The 14,471-nt window shown below is 47.3% G+C and overlaps 1 protein-coding gene across 3 annotated transcripts in view; it reads left to right on the plus strand.

Moving 5' to 3' along the window:
* The window catches only part of LOC110531237 (low-density lipoprotein receptor-related protein 1), a 214,679-nt gene that overhangs the window by 182,630 nt on the left and 17,578 nt on the right, over positions 1–14,471 (plus strand). For all 3 annotated transcript variants that reach the window (XM_036988705.1, XM_036988706.1, XM_036988707.1), the window contains exons 66-76: positions 1,577–1,696; positions 1,908–2,030; positions 2,918–3,043; positions 3,350–3,466; positions 8,478–8,584; positions 12,142–12,274; positions 12,728–12,850; positions 13,107–13,229; positions 13,520–13,657; positions 13,835–13,972; positions 14,334–14,453. In XM_036988705.1, the coding sequence (XP_036844600.1) occupies positions 1,577–1,696; positions 1,908–2,030; positions 2,918–3,043; positions 3,350–3,466; positions 8,478–8,584; positions 12,142–12,274; positions 12,728–12,850; positions 13,107–13,229; positions 13,520–13,657; positions 13,835–13,972; positions 14,334–14,453 (1,368 nt within the window). The remainder of the gene's footprint in view (positions 1–1,576; positions 1,697–1,907; positions 2,031–2,917; positions 3,044–3,349; positions 3,467–8,477; positions 8,585–12,141; positions 12,275–12,727; positions 12,851–13,106; positions 13,230–13,519; positions 13,658–13,834; positions 13,973–14,333; positions 14,454–14,471) is intronic.

Genomic DNA, 14,471 nt, shown 5'->3' on the forward strand with positions numbered 1-14,471 from the left:
GTCTTGTGTCTGTCATCCTCTGTCGTCTTTCTGACACGTCTTGTGTCTGTCATCCTCTGTCATCTCTCTGACACGCCTTGTGTCTGTCATCCTCTGTCGTCTCTCTGACACGTCTTGTGTCTGTCATCCTCTGTCGTCTCTCTGCCACGTCTTGTGTCTGTCATCCTCTGTCGTCTCTCTGACACGTCTTGTGTCTGTCATCCTCTGTCGTCTCTCTGCCACGTCTTGTGTCTGTCAACCTCTGTCGTCTCTCTGACACGTCTTGTGTCTGTCATCTACTGTCGTCTCTCTGACACGTCTTTTCTGTCATCCTCTGTCGTCTCTCTGACACGTCTTTTCTGTCAACCTCTGTCGTCTTTCTGACACGTCTTGTGTCTGTCATCTCTCTGCCACGTCTTGTGTCTGTCATTCTCCGTCTCTCTGACACGCCTTGTCTGTCTTCCTCTGTCATCTCTCTGACACGCCTTGTGTCTGTCATCCTCTGTCGTCTCTCTGACACGTCTTGTGTCTGTCATCCTCTGTCGTCTCTCTGCCACGTCTTGTGTCTGTCATCCTCTGTCGTCTCTCTGACACGTCTTGTGTCTGTCATCCTCTGTCGTCTCTCTGACACGTCTTGTGTCTGTCATCCTCTGTCGTATTTCTGACACGTCTTGTGTCTGTCATCCTCTGTCGTCTCTCTGACACGTCTTGTGTCTGTCATCCTCTGTCGTCTCTCTGACACGTCTTGTCTGTCATCCTTTGTTGTCTCTCTGACACGTCTTGTCTGTCTGTCATCCTCTGTCGTATTTCTGACACGTCTTGTGTCTGTCATCCTCTGCCGTCTCTCTGACACGTCTTGTCTGTCTGTCATCCTCTGTAGTCACTCTGACACGTCTTGTGTCTCATCTGTCGTCTCTCTGACTCGTCTTGTCTGTCATCCTCTGTCGTATCTCTGACACGCCTTGTGTCTGTCATCCTCTGTCGTCTCTCTGACACGTCTTGTGTCTGTCATCCTCTGTCGTATTTCTGACACGTCTTGTGTCTGTCATCCTCTGTCGTCTCTCTGACACGTCTTGTCTGTCTGTCATCCTCTGTCGTATTTCTGACACGTCTTGTGTCTGTCATCCTCTGTCGTCTCTCTGACACGTCTTGCCTGTCTGTCATCCTCTGTCGTATTTCTGACACGTCTTGTGTCTGTCATCCTCTGTCGTCTCTCTGACACGTCTTGTCTGTCTGTCATCCTCTGTCGTATTTCTGACACGTCTTGTGTCTGTCATCCTCTGTCGTCTCTCTGACACGTCTTGTGTCTGTCATCCTCTGTCGTATTTCTGACACGTCTTGTGTCTGTCATCCTCTGTCGTCTCTCTGACACGTCTTGTCTGTCTGTCATCCTCTGTCGTATTTCTGACACGTCTTGTGTCTGTCATCCTCTGTCGTCTCTCTGACACGTCTTGTCTGTCTGTCATCCTCTGTCGTATTTCTGACACGTCTTGTGTCTGTCATCCTCTGTCGTCTCTCTGACACGTCTTGTCTGTCTGTCATCCTCTGTCGTCTTTCTGACACGTCTTGTGTCTGTCTATGTGTGATTGTTCAACAGATATCCACGTGTGTCTGCCCAGTCAGTTCAAGTGCTCCCACCCCAGCCGCTGTATCCCGGGAATCTTCCGCTGTAATGGACAGGACAACTGTGGAGAAGGCGAGGACGAGACGGACTGCCGTGAGTCAACATCTCCTCATCTGCATGCTTTATTGCATGTTATACATTTAGTATGGTGATACTGCTGTGTTGCACATGGTCTCTATGTAAAATAGATTGTATTTCAGTGAGACTAACCTGGATAGATGAATGTTAAATAAGAAATATACTGTTGTTATGGGTTGCTCTCTCCAGTCAGTAACAGTCGTCTGTCTGTTCTCGCTCCCTCTAGCCGAGGTCACCTGTGCGCCCACTCAGTTCCAGTGTGCCATCACCAAGCGCTGTGTCCCTCGTGTCTGGGTGTGTGACCGTGACAATGACTGTGTGGACGGATCGGACGAACCAGCAAACTGCAGTAAGACACCGCTCCTTTGTTTCAGAGGACTATTCTAGAATAATGACAGACATGAATATCAAGTTCAATATCCATGTTGCAGTAGAATACCTGTTTCTGCTAACATAACAAACTATTTTTATTTATTTTTATTTATTTCACCATTATTTAACCAGGTAGGCTAGTTGAGAACACCTTTATTTAACCAGGTAGGCTAGTTGAGAACACCTTTATTTAACCAGGTAGGCTAGTTGAGAACACCTTTATTTAACCAGGTAGGCTAGTTGAAAACACCTTTATTTAACCAGGTAGGCTAGTTGAGAACAAGTACTCAGTTGCAACTGCGACCTGGCCAAGAATAAGCATAGTAATTCGACATATACAACAACACAGAGTTACACATGGAATAAACAAAACATACATAATGAATTGCAGATGCACTAGATCTTTCAGACCTCATCAGATGTGTCATCTGGCCTGTGATAAGCCTCAGTCAGTCCCCTCTCCTAACCCCCCCATCCCACCTCCTCTTCCTCTCCTCCCCCCTTCTCTCCCCCTCCTCCCCTCTCCCACCCCTCCTCTCCTCCCCCCTTCTCTCCCCCTCCTCCCCTCCTGTCCCCCCTTCTCTCCCCCTCCTCTCCCCCTCCTCCCCTCTCCCACCCCTCCTCTCCTCCCCCCTCCTCTCCCCCTCCCCCCTCTCCCACCCCTCCTCTCCTCCCCCTTCTCTCCCCCTCCTCCCCTCCTCTCCCCTCTTGTCTCCCCCTCCTCCCCTCTCCCCCTCCTCCCCTCTCCCACCCCTCCTCTCCTCCCCCCTCCTCTCCCCCTCCCCCCCCTCTCCCACCCCTCCTCTCCTCCCCTCTCCTCTCCCCCTATACCCCTCTCCCACCCCTCCTCTCCTCCCCCTCCAGCCCAGATGACGTGTGGTGTTGATGAGTTTCGCTGTAAGGACTCTGGTCGCTGCATCCCGGCCCGGTGGAAGTGTGACGGGGAGGATGACTGTGGAGACTCATCTGACGAACCCAAAGAAGAGTGTGGTGAGTGTTCTGTCTGTCACACAGGAAACGGAAAGCTCCAACAAGGGCTACAAAGCATTTCTCTGGATCCTCACCGTAGAATCTAGAGGACCGGTACAGCATCCATTACACTTTAATACAATATTCACTCTCTCCCTCCCTGAATTCCCTATAACAACCCTTGAGATTGCCAACAAGATCATATGTGTATTGTAGAGGGGTATTTATCTCCTCTATGAAGGTTCATGCTATGGTGTTAACCTCCTGTACGGTTTGTATGTACTGTGGTGTTATGGAGCTGAGGGTCTGACCCTTGTCTCTGTGTAGATGAGAGGACATGTGAGCCATACCAGTTCAGGTGTAAGAACAACCGCTGTGTCCCGGGTCGCTGGCAGTGTGACTATGACAACGACTGTGGGGACAACTCGGACGAGGACAAGTGTGGTATGTCTCTCTGTCATTCCTGTTACACGATCCTTGTGACCCCATATCAATTGTTTGATTCTTGTGTGTTTGTTTTGCTTCCCAGTGTCTGTAGATGTTTTGTAACACACACTGAGACATTGTCATTTAGTTTGTCCTTAACTCATCTGTGATGTGTCTCACCTCATCTAATGTTTACCTTTCATTTCCCTCTCACTGACCTGTTGGCATGAGCCAGAGGTAGGTCTCCACTTTCAACCATCCCCATTTCACCAACCCCTAATGTCACTCTGCTCCTCCCCTCCCATTGCATCCTATTCAATCACATCGCAGTCATTTATATGTCTGATGCTGTCCATTTCAACCAAGCCCCTCTGATATCTCCTCAGACAGTGACAGGTCAAAAGTAGGGCTTTTTTCTACAATCAAGTATTGTAATTTCCTACATGACCACCTGAGGCCACTGTACTCAACAAAGTTGATGACTTATTTTCTAAGACGCTAACTTCTGGGACCTTCCCAGTTGTGCTGCAGTCTAAGGCACTGCGTCGCAGTGTCCGGGAGCACAATTGACCTAGCGTCGTCCGGGTTAGGGGAGAGTTTGGCCTGCTGGGATGTCCTTGTCTCATCACGCTCTAGCGACTCCTTTTGGTGGCCGGGCGCATGCACGCTGAAACGGGTCGCCAGGTGTACGGCGTTTCCTCTGACACATTGGTGAGGCTGACTTCTGGGTTAAGTGAGCAGTGTGGCTTGGCGGGGACGTGTTTCGGAGGACGCATGGCTCTTGACCTTCACCTCTCATGGAGTTGCAGCAATGGGACAAGACTAACTACCAATTGGGTATCGCAAAATTGGGGACAAAAAGGGGTAAAAAGTACAACAAAATTAAATAAAAATAAGCAGAGTGAAAGCACACAGCTATGTTACCAGTTTCAGTAAAGATGCAATGTTGTTTATCAGGCACCTAGGACATCTTCTATTGAATCTCTGGAGCTCTCATTTCACCATCATTGTTTGGCCTCCCTCTGTGTGTCCCTGCTTGTGGTGTGTTGTGAGGTGTTGTGGTTTGTTGTGTTGTGAGGTGTTGTGGTGTTGTGAGGTATTGTGTGGTGTTGTTGTGAGGTGTTGTTGTGGTTTTTGTTGTGGGTTGTTAAGGTGTTGTGTTGTGAGGTATTGTGGGTTGTTGTGTTCAAATCAAATGTATTTATAAAGCCCTTCTTACATCAGCTGATGTCACAAAGTGCTATACAGAAACCCAGCCTAAAACCCCAAACAGCAAGCAATGCAGATGTAGAAGCACGGTGGCTAGGAAAAACTTCTTAGAAAGGCAGGAACCTAGTGTTAGGTTCTTATTTTTCAGAGTAAATAACTCAGACACTAGAGAAGCTTTAACCAAGTTTAATTATTCCCAAAGGTTCTGTACAGCTGTATTCATACAACCCAACACTTCTCCCATCCATATATATATATATATCCCACATAAGACACTCCTCCTTCTCGCCTATCCTTATATCTTATGGTTTAACAGGAAAAGAGTAACAAGATACCAAACCCTTATTGGGGTGGAGATTATAACAGAACATGGCCAAGATGTTCAAATGTTCATAGATGACCAGCAGGGTCAAATAATAATAATCACAGTGGTTGTCGAGGGTGCAACAGGTGAGCACCTCAGGAGTAAATGTCAGTTGGCTTTTCATAGCCAATCATTCAGAGTATCTCTACTGCTCCTGCTGTCTCTAGAGAGTTGAAAACAGCAGGTCTGGGACAGGTAGCATGTGCGGTGAACAGGACAGGGTTCTATTGCCGGCCAGGTGGACTGGGGACAGCAAGGAGTCATCGAGAGAGAGAGATTCACACAGGACACATGATAAGACAGGAGAAATACTCCAGATATAACAGACTGACCCTAGCCCCCAGACACATGAACTACTGCAGCATAAATACTGGAGGCTGAGACAGGAGGGGTCGGAATACACCGTGGCCCAATCTGACGATACCCCCGGACAGGGCCAAACAGGCAGAGTATAACCCCACCCACTTTACCAAAGCACAGCCCCCACACCACTAGAGGGATATCTTCAACTAGCAACTTACCATCCTGAGACAAGGCCGAGTATAGCCCACAAAGATCTCCGCAACGGCACAAACCCAAGGGGGGGCACAAACCCGGACAGGAAGATCGTGTCAGTAACTCAACCCACTCAAGTCACGCACCCCTTCTAGGGACGGCATGGAAGAGCACCAGTAAGCCAGTGACTCAGCCCCTGTAATAGGGTTAGAGGCAGAGAATCCCAGTGGAGAGAGGAGAACCGGCCAGGCAGAGACAGCAAGGGCGGTTCGTTGCTCCAGTGCCTTTCCGTTCACCTTCACACTACTGGGCCAGACTACACTCAATCATAGGACCTACTGAAGAGATGAGTCTTCAATAAAGCCTTAAAGGTTGAGACCGAGTCTGCGTCTCTCACATGGTAGGCAGACCATTCCATAAAAATTGAGCTCTATAGGACAAAGCCCTGCCTCCAGCTGTTTGCTTAGAAATTCTAGGGACAATAAGTATGTACGGCAGGACCAAATCGGAAAGATAGATAGGAGCAAGCCCATGTAATGTTTTGTAGGTTAGCAGTAAAACCTTGAAATCGGGCCAACCTTAACCTCTCTGGTACCTCAACAACAGCCAGTGAAATTACAGGGCGCCAAATTCAAAACAACAGAAATCCCATAATTAAAATTCCTCAAACATACAAGTATTTTACACCATTTTCAAGATAAACTTCTCCTTAATACAACCGCTGTGTCAGATTTCAAAAAGGCTTTACGGCGAAAGCACACTTTGCTATTATGTATTAGGTCAGCGCCTAGACACAGAAACCCATACAGCCATTTTCCAATCAAGGAGAGTGTCACAAAAGTCAGAAATAGCATTAAAATTAATCACTTACCTTTGATGATCTTCATCTGGTAGCACTCCCAGGTCACCATGTTAGACAACAAATGTTCGATAAAGTTCATCTTTATGTCCAAATACCCCCGTTTTGTTGGTGCGTTTAGTTCAGAAATCCAAAGGCACAATGCGAGCTCTCAACACCAAGACGAAAAGTCAAAGTACAATAAAAGATAGTAGAAACATGTCAAACAATGTTTAAAATCAATCCTCAGGTTGTTTTTGTCATAAATAATAAATAATATTTCAACCTGACAAAAGCTTCGTCAATGGAAAAGGTAAACAATGCCTAAAGACTTGTCACATGTTGAGGAAGCCATAGAGATGGTGAACTGGGTCCTAAGTCTTTGTATGGTAGATAGGCTTTCAATGGAAAAACAGCCTTTCAAAATAATAGCACTTCCTGGTTGGATTTTTCTCTGGTTTTCGCCTGCCATATCAGTTCTGTTATACTCACAGACATTATTTTAACAGTTTTGGAAACTTTAGAGTGTTTTCTATGCAAATCCACTAATTATATGCATATCCTAGCTTATGGGCCTGAGTAGCAGGCAGTTTAATTTGGGCACGCTTTTCATCCAAAATTCAGAATGCTGCCCTCTACCCTAGTGAAGTTAACAGGAAGCCAGTGTAGAGAGGCTAGCACTGGAGTAATATGATGTTTATGGGAGGTGGTGTGTTGTGGTGTGGTGTGTTGTCTGTTGTGAGGTGTTGTGGTGTGTTTTGAGGTGCTGTGGTGTGTTGTGAGGTGCTGTGAGGTGCTGTGATGTGGTGTGTTGCGATGTGTTGTGAGGTGATGTGTTGTGAGTTTTTGTGGTGTGGTATGAGGTGCTGTGATGTGTTGTGGTTGGTTGTGAGCTGAGGTGTTGTGTTGTGAGGTGTTGTGGTGTGGTGTGAGGTGCTGTAATGTGTTGTGGTGTGAGGTGTTATGAGGTGTCGTGATGTCTTGTTGTGAGGTGTTATGAGGTGGTGTGGTGTGTTGTGGTGTCTTATGAGGTGGTGTGGTATGTTGTGGTGTGCTGTCTTGTGGTGTGTTGTGAGGTGGTGTGTTGTGAGGTGTTATGAGGTGTCATTGTGTGTTGTGGTGTCTTATGAGGTGTTGTGGTGTCTTATGAGGTGGTGTGTTGTGGTGTGAGGTGCTGTGATGTGCTATGGTGTGAGGTGTTGTGTTGTGAGGTGTTGTGGTGTGAGGTGTTGTGAGGTGTTGTGGTGTGTTGCGTTGTGAGGTGTTGTGGTGTGAGGTGCTGTAATGTGTTGTGGTGTGGTGTGTTGTGAGGTGTTGTGGTGTGAGGTGCTGTAATGTGTTGTGCTATGAGGTGTTGTGGTGTGTTGTGGTCTGTTGTGTTGTGGTGTGAGGTGTTGTGAGGTGTGGTGTGGTGTGGTCAGTTGTGATGTGTTGTGGTGTGAGGTGCTGTGTTGGGTTGTGAACTGAGGTGTTGTGTTGTGAGGTGTTGTGGTGTGAGGTGCTGTAATGTGGTGTGGTCAGTTGTGGTGTGTTGTGAGGTGTTGTGGTGTGTGGTGCTGTAATTTGTTGTGCTATGAGGTGTTGTGGTGTGTTGTGTTGTGGTCTGTTGTGTTGTGTTGTGAGGTGCTGTAATGTGTTGTGATGTTAGGTGTTGTGGTGTGGTCAGTTGTGGTGTGATGTGTTGTGGTGTGAGGTGCTGTAATGTGTTGTGCTATGAGGTGGTGTGTTGTGGTCTGTTGTGTTGTGTTGCGAGGTGTTGTGAGGTGCTGTAATGTGTTGTGGTGTGAGGGTAGGTGAGGTGTGTTGTGGTGCGGTCAGTTGTGGTGTGTTGTGAGGTGTTATGAGGTGTCGTTGTGTGTTGTGGTGTCTTATGAGGTGTTGTGGTGTGTTGTGAGGTGATATGAGGTGTCGTTGTGGTGTCTTATGAGGTGTTGTGGTTCTGTTGTGGTCTGTTGTGGTGTGCTGTGAGGTGTTGTGGTCTGTTATGAGGTGTTCTGTACAGTACTCTCTCCCCTGTGAATTTGGACTTTTACTAAAAACAACACGTATTTGGAAGCCATTTCCAGCTAAGCTATACAGTATAATGTTTGTTATGTGAGACCTGCGTTGCTGTATCTTTACAGTCCCACGGCAGTGCTCAGAGAGTGAGTTTGCCTGTACCAACGGACGCTGTATCGCCGGGAGGTGGAAGTGTGATGGAGACCATGACTGTGCTGACGGATCTGATGAGGTAACACACCTGACTTAACTATCGCAACATATCTGAGTTAGACACATGTGTAATAGATAACGCTACTGACTCATACTGTAGGGGAGAGTGGGGTAAGTTGAGCAATTCTTAACATTCAGCATCACTCCGTCAAGGCAAATATTAAAACAAAGATATCTACATATATTTCAGGATGGTGTGTATACCTGGAAATAATCTGAAATAATGTAAATATTACAGTTTTGAAAACATAGCTTGTCCCCAAAAAATTGTCTCTTGGCACAACTTATTCCCGTGTATGGGGTAAGTTTAGCCGCAGGACAGGGTAAGTTTAGCCACAGGACAGGGTAAGTTAAGCCGCAGGACAGGGTAAATTAAGCCGCAGGACAGGGTAAGTTAAGCCGCAGGACAGGGTAAGTTAAGCCGCAGGACAGGGTAAGTTTAGCCGCAGGACAGGGTAAGTTTAGCCGCAGGACAGGGTAAGTTTAGCTGCAGGACAGGGTAAGTTTAGCCGCAGGACAGGGTAAGTTAAGCCGCAGGACAGGGTAACTTTAACCGCAGGACAGGGTAAGTTAAGCCGCAGGACAGGGTAAGTTAAGCCGCAGGACAGGGTAAGTTTAGCCGCAGGACAGGGTAAGTTAAGCCGCAGGACAGGGTAAGTTTAGCCGCAGGACAGGGTAAGTTTAGCCGCAGGACAGGGTAAGTTTAGCCGCAGGACAGGGTAAGTTTAGCCGCAGGACAGGGTAAATTAAGCCGCAGGACAGGGTAAATTAAGCCGCAGGACAGGGTAAGTTAAGCCGCAGGACAGGGTAAATTTAGCCGCAGGACAGGGTAAGTTTAGCTGCAGGACAGGGTAAATTAAGCTGCAGGACAGGGTAAGTTTAGTTGCAGGACAGGGTAAGTTAAGCTGCAGGACAGGGTAAGTTAAGCTGCAGGACAGGGTAAGTTAAGCTGCAGGACAGGGTAAGTTAAGCTGCAGGACAGGGTAAGTTAAGCTGCAGGACAGGGTAAGTTAAGCTGCAGGACAGGGTAAGTTAAGCTGCAGGACAGGGTAAGTTAAGCTGCAGGACAGGGTAAGTTTAGTTGCAGGACAGGGTAAATTAAGCTGCAGGACAGGGTAAGTTTAGTTGCAGGACAGGGTAAGTTTAGTTGCAGGACAGGGTAAGTTTAGTTGCAGGACAGGGTAAGTTAAGCTGCAGGACAGGGTAAGTTTAGTTGCAGGACAGGGTAAGTTAAGCTGCAGGACAGGGTAAATTAAGCTGCAGGACAGGGTAAGTTTAGTTGCAGGACAGGGTAAGTTTAGTTGCAGGACAGGGTAAATTAAGCTGCAGGACAGGGTAAGTTTAGTTGCAGGACAGGGTACATTTAGTTGCAGGACAGGGTACATTTAGCTGCAGGACAGGGTAAGTTTAGCTGCAGGACAGGGTAAGTTTAGCTGCAGGACAGGGTAAGTTAAGCTGCAGGACAGGGTAAGTTTAGCTGCAGGACAGGGTAAGTTTAGCCGCAGGACAGGGTAAGTTAAGCTGCAGGACAGGGTAAATTAAGCTGCAGGACAGGGTAAGTTAAGCTGCAGGACAGGGTAAGTTAAGCTGCAGGACAGGGTAAGTTAAGCTGCAGGACAGGGTAAGTTTAGTTGCAGGACAGGGTAAGTTAAGCTGCAGGACAGGGTAAGTTAAGCTGCAGGACAGGGTCAGTTAAGCTGCAGGACAGGGTAAGTTTAGTTGCAGGACAGGGTAAGTTTAGTTGCAGGACAGGGTAAGTTAAGCTGCAGGACAGGGTAAGTTTAGTTGCAGGACAGGGTAAGTTAAGCTGCAGGACAGGGTCAGTTTAGTTGCAGGACAGGGTAAGTTTAGTTGCAGGACAGGGTAAGTTAAGCTGCAGGACAGGGTAAGTTTAGTTGCAGGACAGGGTAAGTTAAGCTGCAGGACAGGGTAAGTTTAGTTGCAGGACAGGGTAAGTTAAGCTGCAGGACAGGGTAAGTTTAGTTGCAGGACAGGGTAAGTTTAGTTGCAGGACAGGGTAAGTTTAGTTGCAGGACAGGGTAAGTTTAGTTGCAGGACAGGGTAAGTTTAGTTGCAGGACAGGGTAAGTTAAGCTGCAGGACAGGGTAAGTTTAGTTGCAGGACAGGGTAAGTTTAGTTGCAGGACAGGGTAAGTTAAGCTGCAGGACAGGGTAAGTTTAGCTGCAGGACAGGGTAAGTTTAGTTGCAGGACAGGGTAAGTTTAGTTGCAGGACAGGGTAAGTTTAGTTGCAGGACAGGGTAAGTTTAGTTGCAGGACAGGGTAAGTTTAGTTGCAGGACAGGGTAAGTTAAGCTGCAGGACAGGGTAAGTTAAGCTGCAGGACAGGGTAAGTTTTGCCGCAGGACAGGGTAAGTTTAGCTGCAGGACAGGGTAAGTTTAGTTGCAGGACAGGGTAAGTTTAGTTGCAGGACAGGGTAAGTTTAGCCGTCTACAAATTTCTGTGCTGAATGAAATATTACCATTGCCTTCTCTATTTCTTTATTTCCCAAACACAATTCAACACAATCACAGTTGCTCTTTTGTCTTTAAATCGTTCAAGGTTTAACACCTAACAAACACTTGTAACTTTTTAAAAACATTTGTAACATAGGCCAGGCCCTGTTGTTACCTCATATCCCAGCGAAAATGCCTTGTATTATGCCTGGGAAGAGAACACTTCAATTTGCTCAACTTGCCATTGGCTCAATCATTGGCTCAACTTACCCCATGGCCATTGGCTCAACTTACCCCATGGCCATTGGCTCAACTTACCCCATGGTCATTGGCTCAACTTACCCCATGGCCATTGGCTCAACTTACCCCATGGCCATTGGCTCAACTTACCCCATGGCCATTGGCTCAACTTACCCCAAGGCAAACATTTTGACTATACTAGCTACAAGGATGCACTTTCCTGCTAGGTTTAGGACCTCAAATTGAAGCAATACGGCACGAGGGGGTGTGTTATATGGCCTATATACCACGGCTAAGGGCGGTTCTTATGCGCAACGCGGAGTGCCTGGATACAGCCCTTAGCCGTGGTATATTGGCCATATACCACAAACCTCTGAGGTGCCTTATTGCTATTATAAACTGGTTACCAATGTAATTAGAACAGTAAAAAGTTTTTTTTTCTCATACCCGTGGTATACGGTCTGATATACCATGGCTTTCAGTCAATCAGCATTCAGGGCTCGAACCACCCAGCTATATGTCTATAATGAAGCTTATAAAGACCACAACTCATGTATAGAAAAATCGTTCAATGATCTAATTCGGTTAGTATACAAGCATCATGAAACCTCAAACACAATAAATGACACAATATCCCATTTTTTCCTTCACAGACTCCATGAAATGATGACCTCTTCAGTGAATATTTGGTCAAATTATAAATTATAGGGCGGCTCAATTTACCCCACTCTCCCCTACTAACAACCTCTCTATGTTATCGGTTGACCTTATAGTTTAGAGATGTGTCTTTTACTTGAGTGGTTAAAAGTGTGTGTGTGTGTGTGCGTGTGTGTGCATGCGTGTGTGTGCGTGTGCGTGCGTGTGTGTGTGCTTGCTCCTCAGGACGGCTGTGACCTGAAGTGTGACAGTGATCAGTTCCAGTGTAAGAACGGCCACTGTATCCCCAACCGCTGGCGCTGTGACGCAGATGCTGACTGTTTGGACGGCAGCGATGAGGAGAAGTGTCACATAGCTGGTGAGTGTGTTTGTGTCCCCATGTGCCTCGCTCATACTGGCGTTTGAGATGGCCACAGTGCTAAAAGGGTGTGGTTATACTGAGATTAAACATCCTTTTTATTTATCCTTTGTTTAACTAGGAAAATTAGTTAAGAACAAATTCTTATTTACAATGATGGCCTACCCCGGCCAAACCCTCCCCTAACCTGGACAACACTGGGCGCCACCTTATGGAACTCCCAATCACGGTCGGTTGTGATACAGCCTGTAATCAAACCAGGGTCTGTAGTGACGCCTCTAGCACTGAGATGCAGTGTCTTAGACCGCTGTGCCACTCGGGAGTCCTCTATGTTTATTAATTAAGAGGGATTCTGGAGATGTGTAGCCTGTAGATCCTGCCTGTGGTAGGATCTACAGGAACAGGGTCAATAATGGACAACCTACTGTTGTTCTTCCCCTCTCCCTGTCTCAGTTGAGAGACACTGCCCCCTGGATGACTTCCAGTGTAACAACACGCTGTGTAAGCCCCTGGCCTGGAAATGCGACGGAGAGGACGACTGTGGAGACAACTCGGACGAGAACCCCGACGAGTGCAGTGAGTAGCGACATCAGATCCTGTGATATTATATCCTGTCTACTAGTACCCTTTTCACAGTACCGAGCTGAACTGACTTGTACTGTGCTGGCCTAGTTACTCATCCATCATGATGGGAAGGACCATGTGAAATAAAATATCAGAGCCACCACAGTTCAGGTCAAGTTGTCACGATGGTCAGAAAAGGGTATGCATCCTAAAGCCTGTTCTGAGTCCTAACTCCTTGACTCCTAACCCCTCTTTCTCCTCCCCTTAGGGAGGTTCCAGTGCCCCCCCACCAGGAGTTTCCGCTGCCAGAACGCCCGTGTGTGTCTGAAAGTGTCCAAACAGTGTGACGGAGTTGACAACTGCGGGGACAACTCTGATGAGCTCAACTGCCGTGAGTTTCCTGTGCTGCTGGCCTTTAGCACACACCAACACAAGGCTGTCTCCTTGATGAGCTGTTTTTCCCTGTGGAGAGGTTCCATCGTTACACCTACCATACCACTTATGTTGCCTATGACAGAATGCAAATCCAATACAGGGCTTCATTGACCTTTTATTCAGTGGTATGCAGTTATAGACATTGGATCAGAGGGGTTGTGTTCATTTCATTCAATAGACATTTAATACACCTTTATTTATCCCCTCAGGAGCAATGTGATGGTTGGTCTATGTGTGTTTTCTCAGAGCCCCCTCCAGCCCAGCCTACCTGTGACAAGGATGAGTTCCTGTGTGCCAATGGCAGGTGCATCAGCTCCAGCCTGCGCTGTAACTTCTTCAATGACTGTGAGGACTACGGTTCAGATGAGATCCACTGCAAGACAGGTGACCCCAAGTCATGACTGGTTAACACATCACCATGTCTACCGTTCTAATGGCATGTTGGAGAAGACAGCGTTGGTTTCTTTTTCTCACACAATGTTCCGTTAACCTTCCAATGGCTCAACACTGTTGTGTATCAACGTTTTCTTCTCTGCCTGTGGTGTGTCTCTGACCCTGCAGACACCAAGCTGAACAACTGCAGGAGTAACAGGACTCTGTGTGGGGACGGGGACGAGGCACACTGTGTCAGCAACCAGACAGACTCCTTCTGCTCCTGCAAACCAGGCTTCCAGAAGACTGCTCATAACACCTGTGAAGGTACACTCCACACACCAGAATGTCCTCTACAGGGTCAAGCGTATTACACACACCAGGATGTCCTCTACAGGGTCAAGCTTATTACACACACCAGGATGTCCTCTACAGGGTCAAGCTTATTACACACACCAGGATGTCCTCTACAGGGTCAAGCGTATTACACTATGTACACACATGTTACAAACAGTATCTACTGGGATATCTCACTTTCAATCCCATATCCCCAAATATCATCACAAGGTTACAAGCCCACATTTCATGTATACTCGCTCACTCAGAGCTCAATCAGTATATTTCAAATATACTTACACTTCAAATGCTAATTGAGGTACCTCAATTATTAACCCCTGACCCCTCTCAGATAAGAATGAGTGTAAGCAGTTTGGGGTGTGCTCCCACATGTGCAACAACACCAAGGGATCCTACAAGTGTAGCTGCCACAAACACTTCACCAGGATCAACGACACCTGCAAGGCTGACAGTAAGTAGCATATTCTTC

The sequence above is a fragment of the Oncorhynchus mykiss genome, chromosome 9 (assembly GCF_013265735.2).
Source record: "Oncorhynchus mykiss isolate Arlee chromosome 9, USDA_OmykA_1.1, whole genome shotgun sequence".
NCBI lineage: Eukaryota > Metazoa > Chordata > Actinopteri > Salmoniformes > Salmonidae > Oncorhynchus > Oncorhynchus mykiss.